General features: G+C 34.0%; 1 protein-coding gene across 11 annotated transcripts in view; it reads right to left on the bottom strand.

The window, feature by feature from the left end:
• Positions 1–13,366, bottom strand: part of CNTLN (centlein) — a 317,280-nt gene that overhangs the window by 81,452 nt on the left and 222,462 nt on the right. For 8 of the 11 annotated variants that reach the window (XM_049116145.1, XM_049116148.1, XM_049116152.1 and 5 more), the window contains 3 exons: positions 8,021–8,201; positions 2,175–2,268; positions 1,871–2,094 (listed from right to left, as the gene is read on the bottom strand). In XM_049116145.1, the coding sequence (XP_048972102.1) occupies positions 1,871–2,094; positions 2,175–2,268; positions 8,021–8,201 (499 nt within the window). The remainder of the gene's footprint in view (positions 1–1,870; positions 2,095–2,174; positions 2,269–8,020; positions 8,202–13,366) is intronic. The other 3 variants (XM_049116146.1, XM_049116150.1, XM_049116151.1) reach the window with 2 other exon arrangements.

The following is a 13,366-nucleotide window of genomic DNA, read 5'->3' as shown; positions in this document are numbered from 1 at the left end:
CAAATCTTGAAGGGGAGCAGATTCTGTCACCCAAAATTTGGTCTCTTTGCCATAAAGATTATTTTGAGGTAACCAGATCCCAGCAGATTCAAGAAAAGCTCTTTATCTACTCCTTTCAATTGCCTTAATTTACTTTGGAAAGCAGGCCTGTACCAGGAAGAGAGAGGTATTACCAGAAATAACTTTTACCTATGAAATTATTTTTTAAAAGATTTTACTTATTCATTTTAAAGTAAAAGAGAGCAGGGGGAAAGGCAGAGGGAGAGAATCTCAATCAGACTCTATGCTGAGTGCAGAGCCTGACATGGGGCTCAATCTCATGACCCTGAGCCCGTGACCTGAGCCAAAAAACAAGACTCGGACACTTAACCAACTCAGCCATCCAGGCACCCCCTCTCTTTTTACCTAAGAAATTTATCTGTGTAACAGAACAACCTTTGTTTTTCAAATATTTCCTCTAGCCTTCCTGTGAAAAGCCTTCTTCCCTTTGTATCCCCAGACTCCATCCCTTTCCTTAGATCAGGATGTTATATAAGCTTCAATTATCTAGCTGCCTGTTTGGTCTAATATTTTTATGGGGCTCTCATACATACGAAATTGAAGTTTTTCTCCTGTTAATCTGTCTTATGACAATTTAATTATTAGACAAGCCAAATAACCTAAAAGGGAAGTAGGATAAATTTTCTCCCTCTACAATCTATATGGATGGAATGTAGATTAGGTTGCCTAGAGCTGACAAAGATAGGGGAAGGATGATAGATAAAGAGTACAGGGTCCCTTTATGAAGTTATGAAAATATTCTAAAATTGATTTTGGTGGTAGCTGCACAATTTTGTCTATATTGTCACAATCATTGAATTAAATAAGAGAATTGTATGGTATGCGAATTAAATCTCAAAATTATTACAAAAAATTAATAGTAGATGATTTAAATACTTCATTCTCAGTACCTGATAATAAGTGTGATAGAACTAGACAGAAAATAAGAATACAGAAGAGTTGAGCATCATTATTAACCAACTAGACTCAATAGATTTATACAGAACATTCACTCCAACGACAGCAGATACACATTATTCTCAAGTGCACATGGAATATTCTATAGTGTATATTATCTGTTGGGCCAGAAAACAAATCTTAATACCTTTTTAAAATCCAGGTCATAGAAAGTAACTTTCAGCGTACGTTTGGAACATGGGTCAGATTTGTTTATAAGGACACTTTGGGAATAAAGCCAGAACACGATTCTTATTAGTAAAACTAGCATAATAGTAATCCTTTATAATTGAAACATTTACTAAATATTGTTTGAGTCAAAGCACTAGATAATAGAAGTAGAGAATTTAAGCATAATTTAAAATTATATATGATAATGATTTAAAAATTATTTGATAAAATGATGAATTATTCTGTGTAAGACAAATTTTCAACAAATCATTTTTATACAAGCAAATACCTAAGAATGGAAACTTAAGGAACAATATTTTCATTTTTACTTGCTTTAAGATTAAATTATGATAACCAGCAATGTTCTAATGTGTCCAAAAAAATTACAGAAACTCAATTCTCCTTAGTTTAACAAGAGCATAGATAAGTTATAGGAACATATTAAAATTGATATTTATGCTACAATCTTCATGTTATACTAGTATTTTCAAAGAGGAACTAAGGCAATTACTATTTAATAATTTGATTTATAATGAGAAATTCAAAGTTTTAAACATGGCAAATGGGCAACCTACATGCATTTATGGAGCCTGTTCTTAAAATCCAAGTTACAACACAATAACACAAATATGAACCAAATAACACATGTAAAACAAAATATCTACCTTTATAATATTATAATTAATTTCTAAAGTTCCTTTACCTTTATTGTCTGTCTGCTTATCTGATATCGTTGATCAGATACTTCTTGTTGCTGAAGGAGTTTTTCATTAATTTCTTTATATTCTTTAATGGACAATTCTGCTGTTTTCTTGGCATTCTGAAGTACACTATTTTGTTGTTGCAAGGATACAATACGTTCTCGTAATAAAATAATATTGCTACTTGATTTCTGGGCCGTTATATTTTTCCACTTTTCTCTGTTAACTATAAAAATAATGTTCATAATATTGATTTTAAAACACAGCAAATTAAGAAGACATTGTTAATTTCATATACATTCTTACCTCTGGTAGGAACTGTTGTATGTGAGCTCTTTTGTATATTACCATTCTTCTTTTGAAAAGTTGATTTTTTTGCATTCTTGTAATGAAAATAATTCTAAATTTGAAGGTTTTATAAAAATTAGATTATTACTCAATAACAACTTCAAGTGAACATAATAAATAATATTTCTTTACCTAAAAATATATTTATGCAGACTAAAAAATTTAAACAACAAAATCTATAATTGATATCAAGAATTCACAAATGAACATAATATGTGCATTAAAGTTGAACTAGAAAAAGAAAGAAGTTGATCTAGCAGGCACAAGATACAAATACAAAATCAACCGGCTTGTAAATTTGTAGAATTAAATCACATTTTCCTTGTTGTGGGGGAAAAAAAAAGTGGTAGCAGCTCAACCTACAGGTAGTTTAAAAAACTAGGAATAAATAAAAATAAGAATATTTAATAATTTATTCTCTGGGAAAATAGGTCCTTTTCTCAAATACTCTTATCTGTTGCACATAGACTGATTAGACCCTTCTGACAAATAAAGCTAAAATAATGTTGATGGTAATAAAGTAGCTTTCGTTAAAGTTGTAGGTTTTCTTCATGACATTCTAATACACTGAAGTGAAAAAAATGAAGCCATGACTTTTCTTCCAAAATATTTTACTGATTTAAAATAGGGGGGTGGGAGAGAGTAGGAGAAGTGAATAAAGGGAATCAAAGGTAAAAGAAAAAAACAACTTTATTTTTCACAGTCATTGTTCCACTCTGGGGTATGATAGATTTTTATAATTCATTTACACAAGGATATATTGAATATCAGGACTCACTGAAAGCATATAGTGCTTTATAGATTTTCAGTATTTTTTAGGATATGTTTACATATATATACGCACATACACACATATATATGTAAGGGTCTATATATCATTATTCAAATGACAAGTGTTCTCTGGAAAAAAAATACATACATACGGAAAGAAAAAAAAAGGAAGTGACCCAAAGCCTATTGTCTAGAACAATGGTCAACAACCATGGTCAAAATTTTAGGATATTTCCATCTAGGTTATTCTAGAAGATGAACAAAAATGACATTAAACTATTCATATTATATTGAATCTTTTTATCTTTATCATATTAGAAACATAAGGTAATATTTTGATATTTTAAAATACAGATTTAGAAAATTATTCCTTTGCCTCAGGAATTTCAGATTTATAATTAAAAATGCCAGCAAATTAAAAAATAAAAGAGTGTCCTCAAAGTAAAAATTTAAATAAGAACATGTTTTCAAAATATTATAAATCATAATACTAAAATATGTGGTCTTATTTAAGAATTTATTGGCTGGGAAATAGGAACACTATCAATCTAGAAAATTATTGTTTTAAAAAAGGAATTTTTTTTCAAAGATCCCAATTCTGGAATAAATAATTATAATAAAAACAGAAGGGAAAATAAATATTACCCACTGTTACTTTGGCAATGAGTCAGATATTTTGCCTAAGATAGGGTTTTCCTTTAAGCCAATTACTTTTCCTTTAAACTTATTTATTCCTCAAAATATCTTTGAAATATTTCACTTGAGCTTCTTTAGAACCAGTATATAAGATACATTTAAAAAGAATATTTCATTGCCGGATGCCTGGGTGGCTCAGCAGTTGAGCATCTGCCTTCGGCTCAGGGCATGGTATCAGTCCAGGGATTGAGTCTCACATCAGACTCCCTGCGAGAAGCCTGCTTCTCCCTCTGCCTATGTCTCTGCCTCTTTCTGTGTCTCTCATGAATACAAAAATAAAATTTTTTAAAAAATAAAATAAATATTTCATAGCTTTATGAAGATTAAAGTGCTAGTCATGTACTAAGCACTATAAAAACATCCTAAGCAGAACTACCAAATTACCAGTACTAGTCATCAAACTTAGTATCAAATTAACTGGACCTTAAATAAAAAGGAATTGGGCTTCCATTTCCAGGATTACTTCTGACTAGATATTCAGAAAAATTCTTTTGTTTTAAAAGATTTTATTTTTTTAGAAAGAGGAAGCATGCACAGGGGGTAGAGGAAGAGAGAGAGAGTTTTAAGCAGACTCCGTGCTGAGTGGAACCTGACATGGGGCTCAATCTCACCATCCTGAGATCATGACTTCAGTTGAAACCAAAAGCCTGATGCTCAACTGACTGTGTCACTCAGATGCCCCTATAGAAATTCAGGAAAATTTTAAACATTGAAATCAGCACACTTAAAATATCTTTTTAACGTGGCAAAAACATTAAAGGAAATTCTGATGCCACAAATGAGGTGAAAGCAGGAATCTAAAGACACATGAGATCAACAAAGTGGCCAGCAAAATACAGGACAATTGATAATCTCCTCTGACCTTGAGATTCCATGTAAAAAGCAACACAGAACACAAAAGACAAGGAGAGATGGCCTAGGCCCCCAACCCAAGATGAGAAATTTGAGGTTACAAATCTAGAATATAGTGTGTGGCAATAGTTTGTCTCTCTCCTCTTCCTCTTTTTTTTCTGAATAGTATAACATGGAATGGATGTATCATAGTTTAACCATTCAGCTGTTGAAGAAAATTTTGATTGTTGCCAGTTTTCAGCTATTAGAAATAAAGCTGTTATGACCATTCATGTACAGGATTTTTTTTTTGTAAAAATAAATTTCCATTTCTCTGAGATAAGTGTCCAGGAGGGAAATAGTTGGGTTATTCGATAAATGTATGATTAGTTCCTTTTTTTTTAGGAAACTGCCAACTGTTTCCCAGAGTGCTGTGCCACTTTATGTTCATACTAGCATTAAATGTGAGATCCAGTTTCTCTGCATCCTTACCAGCATTTGGTATTGTCACTACTTTTAGTTTTAGCTGTTCCAAAAGATGTATATATATCTCATCATGGTATTAATCTCCATTTGCCTAATGGTTAGTATTATTGAACATCTTTATGTATGCTTACCTGCCTTCCGTTTATCCTTCTCAGTGAAATGTCTGTTCATGTTTTTACTCCATTTTCTAATTAGATTATCTGAATTTCTACTGTTGAGGGTTTTTTGGGTTTTTTTATGTTGAGTTTTGACAAAATCTTTATAAATTCAAAATATAAGTCCTTTGTCACATATATGGTTTGTAATACTTTCTCCCAGTCTATAGCATATTTTTTATCCTCTAAAGAGGGCCTTTCACAGACCAAAATTTCTTTGTTTTAATTAAGTCTTACTGATATTTTCTTTTAGGGATCATGCTTTTGGTAACATATCTAAAAAGTCTTCAGCAAGCCCTAAGTCCTGAAGATTTTCCCTTAGATTTCCTTCTAAAAGTTTTATGATTTAATGTTTTACATTTATTATCAGTGATCTATTTCAAGTTAATTTTTGCATAGGGTATGAGGCTTGAGTATAGGTTCATTTTTCTTGTCTAGGGATATTCAATTGCTCCAGCACTGTTTGTTGAAAAGACCATTCAAGACCATTCTTCCTCTGTTGAATTGCTTCTGTATCTTTGTCAAAAATCGCTTGTTCATACTTATGGATCCATTCCAGATTCTGTATTCCATTATGTAAAAAATAAACCTTTCTTCCCCTCTTGGTGGGTGTTTGGTGTCATCAGTCTTGACCTCAAACTGAGTAGTGGGAATTGATGCCAGAATCCTCACAAAATACTTAAATTTTGATTAAAATTTCCATATTACTTTTTTTTTTAATATCTTCTATTTCTTTGCTGAGATTTCCCATTTCATTCTTGAGATGTTCTATCTTTTCATTTATTTCAAGTCTGTTCATACAGCTTGTTGAAGCATTTTTATGATGGTTTCTTTAAAATTCCTGTCATGGGATGCCTGGGTGGCACAGTTGGTTTAGCATCCAATTCTTGGCTTCACCTCAGGCCATAATCTCAGAGTCACGAGATCAAGCCGCACATCAGGCTCCAGGCTCAGTGTAGAGTCTGCTTGAGATTCTCTCTCTCTCTCTCTCCCTCTGTTCCTCTGGCTAGTGTTCTCTTTGTTTCTCAAATAAGTAAATAATTTTAAAAAATAAAATAAAATAAAATAAAATAAAATAAAATAAAATAAAATAAAATAAAATAAAATAAAATAAAATAATGTCATGTAGTTCCAACATCTGTGTATCTTGTTATTGGCTTCTGTTGATTGTCATTTCATTCAAGTTGAAGTTTCCCTGGTTTCTTGGTATAATGAGTAATTTTCCATTGTATCCTGGACATTTTGGGCATTATACTTCAAGACTCCGGACCTTATTTATATCCTCTGTTTTAGCATGCTTCCTCTGATAGCACATTGGTGGAGCAGGAGCACCATTCATTACAGCTAGTTGGGGATGCATGTCCAGTTTCTGCTGACACCATGGTTGGGGAGGGATACCTCATTACTGCTTGGTGGAGGTGGAAGTTCTGGCTCCCCGAAGACCTCTGCTGATGCCATCCTACCTGGGAGATGAAGCATGTCTTGTTTCTGCTCCTCACGTAGTATCCATTGACACAGTAGGGTAGGGGGCAGTGAGAGACTTTATACATATGGGGGGTGATGAAGATCCCCATTTATGCACTTGGCCTTTGAAATTACCCTTCTAGGAAGGGAGAGGGTCATTTCTTCACTGATGGATGCAGATGGGTGTCTCACTCCCTATGTGGCCTCTGATAACATGGATGGGAGGGAGTCATGACCATTGGCTCCTCATTTTGTTTTCTCTAACATTACCCTTATGGGAAGAGGGGGGGCAAGGGGTAACTCCTTAGAGCCATGGGAGACTTAAAGTCTAGGTTCCCCTTGGGTCTTTACCAATGTGGGTTGAGGTAGGTTTGCAATTTTTTCCATGGTGTTTGAGTAGAGTAGGATGATTATTGTCTAAAAATTTTCTATTTTGCTGGGCTGTCCCTGTCTTGGTACTTTAACTAGAGATAGCAGGGTTTTATTGGGGCCTTTCATCATTTGACCTATTGGTATTTCCAGGTGGCAGATTTCTTCAGCTTCCAGGCCACATATGTGAAGCAAAATGAAAACCCAGAAAACTCGCCCATCATATTGTTCCTTGAGTCTTGTGATTCCTAGGTGGTTTGTCTTTTCTCTATCCTTCAGTGTATTCTTACTGTTTTATTACTACTTTATATTCTTACAGTCCCTATCAAAATCCCAAATGATTTTTTATTGAACTTGAGAAGCTGATTCTAAATTTATTTTGAAGAGCAAAGTATCAAAAATACCAAAGAGGCTCAAAGAACAAGATGGAGGACTTGCTCTATTATCAGTCAAGACTGCTATAGAATATTAGTAATGACAACATGATATAAATCAAGTCCTGCATCAGGCTCCCCACAGGGAGCCTGCTTATCCCACTGCCTATGTCTCTGCCTCTCTCTGTATCTTTCATGAATAAATAAATAAAATCTTTAAAACTAAATAAGATACTTTAAGAAATTAGAAATTTAAAGATTTAGTCAGACAATAACTTTACCATCACAAAGGCTAATATGAAAACAGGTTTCTTCGTGTGGTAAACTAATATACCTAAAAACTAATAAGCTTTTATCACCTACTTTTTTTGGCTAAGATATAAATACCTTAAGATTTATCACCTACTTTTTTGGCTAAGATATAAATACCTTAAGATTTATATTTAGGAAAATAATATCTATTTCTTTTCAACTATACAAAAGTGTGTTAACAAATTGGTACTTAAAAATTATTAAAAAGTTGAGTATTTCCACTGTATACTTCAAAGAAAAACATTTTCTAAGGATTCAAATTAAATCACTGGCAATGAAATTTAAGTTATGAAGCATAAAATAAAATTTAAAATATAGATTATAATTAAGCAACACTGTCATATACCTTCGGGGTCTTGCCATCTGTATTTGAATATATTTGTACCATGTTTTTTCCTTGCATTTGGCTATCTTCTGTTTGGTCACTTTCTTTCTGATGTCTTCCATCTTCTATAGGACTTATTTTCTGGGATGTTTCTACAATAATTGTTCCTAAATTTTGAGAGGTCTGTGCTTCAGAATCACTGCTTTTGGGAAAAAAAGGGGGGGAACATAAAATCCAGTAAGAAGAGTTGTTAAACATACCACTTTTAAGTTCAAGACCAAATGCTATTATAGCACATATTGTATATAAAGCTAGAAGTTTAATTTGAGCATTTATTGGTTCTCTATGTTAAGAAAAAAAATAGTCTAAATATGTTATATAGTCTGCTATTTCTGTGGATTCTGTATAGGGTCTCTAACTTATTAAGATGAATAAATAAAGTACAAGTAGTACTTCTTTAATTAACCCAATGGGGCATCTATATTGGTGACTGAATTTGAATATCACTTCAATGGAGCCCCACTACTGCAGTAGAATAAGCAGACTCAGCAAGCAAGCACTGGCCTGGGACTTGAGTTCTGGCTATATGGCTCTTTAAATTACTTACTGTCTCTGGACATTGTTTCTTCATCTGATAAATGTTATATTGTAACAGTCCTGATTTTTTTTCACAAACATCCTTTTTATTATAATTCCCTTATGTACACCATATATACCATATTTGAAAAGTGTATCTTTCAAAGAAAAAGAATATGCCTAATGAAAAATAATTCAATGTCATAGTTGTCACCCAAATGAGAAGAAATTAAATGTGTTAAAAGTGTTTTCCAAAATTGTAAAATCTCATGAGGAAATTACAATATCTAGTATCAAGTGCCTAGTAGTATCACTTCTGTAGTATTTCTACTAAGTGTTAACTCAGGAAGCACATGTTTCAACAACGCCAGGGTTGGAGCACTTATTACTGTCTGAGCTCGGGGAGAAAGCTTTAACATTTCTAACAGAATAGTTTCCCTTAGTTTGGGACAAACTCTGAATCTCTGAGGCTGTCACCCATGATCCCAGTTCCATCTCTTATGTCCATTCATCATTCAATAAAATGCCTGGTAGGCATCCATTAAGTGCCAGGCACTTTTCTAGGCACAAAAGACGAAGTAGTAAGTGAATAAAGGAGATAAACATCCCTGCCCTTATGTAGATTTCAACCTAATGGGGTGGGTTCAGATAATAAGAAAATATGTAAAATCTTTATTATGTTTATAGTTTGTGTGAATGAGAAGGAAAATAAAGTGTTGAGTTTGAGTAGAACATACAAATAAGTCCAATCCCTTTTCCATATGAATGATCTCTTAACTATTTGGATATGGTTATTTGATGCTTGAAACATCTCAAGAAAAACATCCCTTGCTTATTCAGATAATCCTATTATGTCTTTTTGAGATGTTTTTCTACCCTGGTCACTCTTGAATATGCTCCACCTTATCTCCATGAAGCATTGTGCCCAGAATTCAGTTTCATATTCCAAGTACACTATGTGAATTCCATAGTAGAACAGCTGGTAGATGCAGACTAAAATTACGCAAGCTTTTAAACATGTATATTGTCCTGTTACAATGTACTGTAGACTCATACGAAATTTAATTAAAACCTCCTACAATATTTTTATGTATACTACTGCAAAGTATTGTATTTTTCCCATTGTATTGTTCTGCAATTGGCATTTTCCAGGTAAGTAATGGTCCCTGTAGTCTTCTGCGGAACTCTATCTTCCCAGTCTATTACTATCTTTGGGGATTTTTATACTATTTTGTAAAGCATTTTATATCCTTGTCAATGTCATGTTACCCACAAATTTGATAAGCATGCTTTGCTGAAATCATTTTGTCTTTGCAAGGTATTAACAAATCTTCCTGATGATCACCCATCACTGAATGGGCATTGATAAAAGTCATTTGTATATCAGGACCCACAGAATGCCAGCTGTGCCAGGGGCCTGACCATCAGAAATGTGAATTAAGTTAGCTGCACTTATAGTAAATACCTCATCATCAAGGAAGCCTAATATACACCAATCACATTAGCTAACTTACCTTACCCTAGAGAATGGGACATGCTGGCCTTACCAAAAACAAAAACAAAAACAAAAACAAAAAAAAATTACCTGACATCTTATCTAACCATGTCCTGTTTCTGCACTGTTTCTTCTATAAAACTCCCTCTTGCCCAAAATCCTTAGAAAGAGTGCCACAGCTTGCTAGGCACTGTACTCCCCCAACCGTTGGATTGTTTTCCCTTGAATAAAGGAGTTCAAACTTGTTACTAAATTGTACTATTTTTGTCATTTGACGGCATGTTTTTATAATGCTGTTCAATTATGAGAAATAAGTATTCATAAATATATAAATAAATATTAATAAGCTAATAGTTATATAATGTAGTATTTTACATACATATATATAAAGGACAAAATTCTATTTTTGTCAGTATTCAAATAAATTTCTTGTATTTCAGACTACAAAAAGCTAAAAGAAATAGAATATTCTAAAGTCCTGAAGCTCCACTGTGGGATTTCTAATTGTTTGAGAATTTTCTGCAGCTGAGTGATTCCGGAGACTATTCTGTCAGGCAGGAAATATAACACTTAATCCACACAGTGTAAAATCAAGTTTCACTGCTAAGCAACTTAAATGACAATCTTATGTTTCAAGAGATACTGTGATACATCTCCCAAAATATGTGACCATCTGCACATGCACTAATATGATGAAATTAGAACTGACTGTGTTACTTAGCTTTCATGTATTTATTCATATATACATACTCACACATGAGTAAACTGCACCACTTCTATTATGAAGAGTGTGGTAGTATCACCAGCTGAAATATAATTAGTAGCTGAAACTAGAATTTCCTTGAAGACATAGATAAAAGCTTAGTGGGCTTTCAGCTGAATAGGATTTTCTCTCTAACAGCTTTTGAGAATGAGGAAGAAAACCTTAGAAGAAGTAAAAAATAAATGGGAATGCACATTTGGTCCTTCTTCCTAACCTTCATAAATTTGTTTTTAAATTTTTATTACCTGCCGAAAGATGACAGGCTTGACCCAATGACCATTTAAAACAGTGGTTCCCAAACTAGTCTACTATTGGAATCAGCTGGAGAGCTTCAACAACTAGTGAAGCTTGTATTCCACCATAGAAGTTATGATTTAATTGTTCTGGGGTGTGGTCTGTATAAAGGCTGCTTTTAGGCACCCAATGTGAACCCTGGAAGGCTGAGTAAGGTAGAAGGGCCCACAGTGACTCAATATGAGGACCATTGGGCAACCTGCCTCAAAATGCCCATATTGAGGAGGGCACTTAATGGGATGAGCATTAGGTGTTCTACTATATGTTGGCAAATTGAACTTCAATAAAAATAAATAAATAAATAATTTTTAAAAACCACATCCATAAGCCGTGGCTGACCAATGGATTACTTACACCCAGACACATTACCAAAAAAAAAAAAATTACATTTGTTTCCATACCTTCTCAACTTCTCCCTCTAACTACAGTCTCCCACCGATTGCCTCCTGTCGGACAGTCTTTCCTCTGTGGTTCTGCCCAAAACTCACTTGCAGTGTATCCAATAAATTTCCCAATAAATTTCTATCCCTTTTGTTCTGCCTCAGGTGAATTCTTTACTGCCAGTATCACTGGCCTCCACCTAATCAAGTCACCCCATATTTGGTGGCCCCCAACCAATCGGGAGATCTCTCAGATCCCCTAAAGTCTGAGCTTTGAAATGTTTATAAAATCAAGGTAATTATAATAGAGGCAAATAGGCTTGAGTATGACATTTTAAGATATATTTCAGTTCTATGTCTATGGTTAAGAAATCTCCCATCTGTAAGGATGCCTTCCTCACTATACCAAGAAGAGATGGATGACCTCGTTCCCTAGAAACCGTTATCAATGGAGAACAACCTTACCCTTGTTTACTGTGCTTTTCCTGATAACCTCCTACAACTGACTCCTCACCCCCAACATCTTTTGTCTTTATCTGAACATGATTTTAGGGTGGAAGCAATCAGCTATTTTGGGGGATACTCAATTTTCCTGGATCTCTCCCATATATACAGGAGGTGTACATGTTATTAGACTTTTTCTTCCTGTTAATCTGTCTTCTATCAACTTCATTATTAGACTAGCCAAACAACCTAGAAAGGAAGAAAGGAAAACATTTCTGCCCCTAAAGTTCTGGGGACCTTAAAGGGACCATCACTGCTCACTCCAGAGATTCTACAGCTGACAGACCCCAGATCCTAAGATACAAGCTGGCACAAGGTAAGAATTCTTACCCCATCAGTCTCCTGGACCTCTGCCTGTAGGGTCTGATGGAAGTAAGAATAGTGAGAGTCCTTCTACTTATCTAAATTTAGATTAGCAAGAGAAAATATTTGTGGAGCTAGGTCCTTGGGTATAGCAACTTTGGTAAAAATTTGTTATGAGTACTCTTGCTTTCTATTGATTCCTTTCCTCTCAGAGATGATAATTGTTTTTTTGTGTGTCTATCATCTTGTTCTATGTCTTCAGAGCTTGGCTTTATGTCCAGTGTCTTTAAATCACTATTTATAGATCCTATGCATCAATGGCCAGAGGAGGAATCCTTTGAATTGGAAAAACTTCTGTATTTGAATTTTTTTCTTTTTAGAAAGCTCTTATCCTAAACAATTGTATTATTGGTATCTATGGAAAAACCAAATAAAAAAGTAGACACAAAGAAGTACAACAGCCCTAAGGACTCCCTTGACAATACAAAATAATAGAAATTACATTAAAAAAATTGGGATCTGTATCTAATGTAAATTCTACCCTCTTCCACACCCACCTAGCTCCAACTCCCTCTCTCTGCCCTTTCAGAAGACCTTTTGGATATCTGGGACCCTTGTTTAAACCTCCCTACCTCTCTGCAAATCTCCACAAAACCCAAAATGTGGTTCTAAAAGCAATTCAAAGCTCACCTATTATTACTAATCCTCAGACCTCACCTATTCACCTCAAACTGCTTATTGAGACACTGGAAACAGAAGTGTATTCCACTTAAGAAAAAAAAGTTAAAATTTAAATTACCTGGAGCTCTAATAATAGGGAAATATGTCCCCAAAACCCCATCTTGGAGAAAACTTATTTTGAATAAGTTTTTATGCCCTTGTGATACAAGTTTTCTGCCCTCATCTTCTGTAGGACCTAAGAACCATTCTTTAAAATGCAAACCTGGGGAGAGCTTTCTCATCAAAAAAGAAAAAAGCGGGGGGTGGATATTTGGAAAATTGGGGACATGAAAAACTAATGATCCAAGAGGTATCTAAAACAAAAGTCATTA

The sequence above is a fragment of the Canis lupus genome, chromosome 11 (genome assembly GCF_003254725.2).
Source record: "Canis lupus dingo isolate Sandy chromosome 11, ASM325472v2, whole genome shotgun sequence".
NCBI lineage: Eukaryota > Metazoa > Chordata > Mammalia > Carnivora > Canidae > Canis > Canis lupus.
This window is presented reverse-complemented; position numbering and strand designations above follow the sequence as displayed.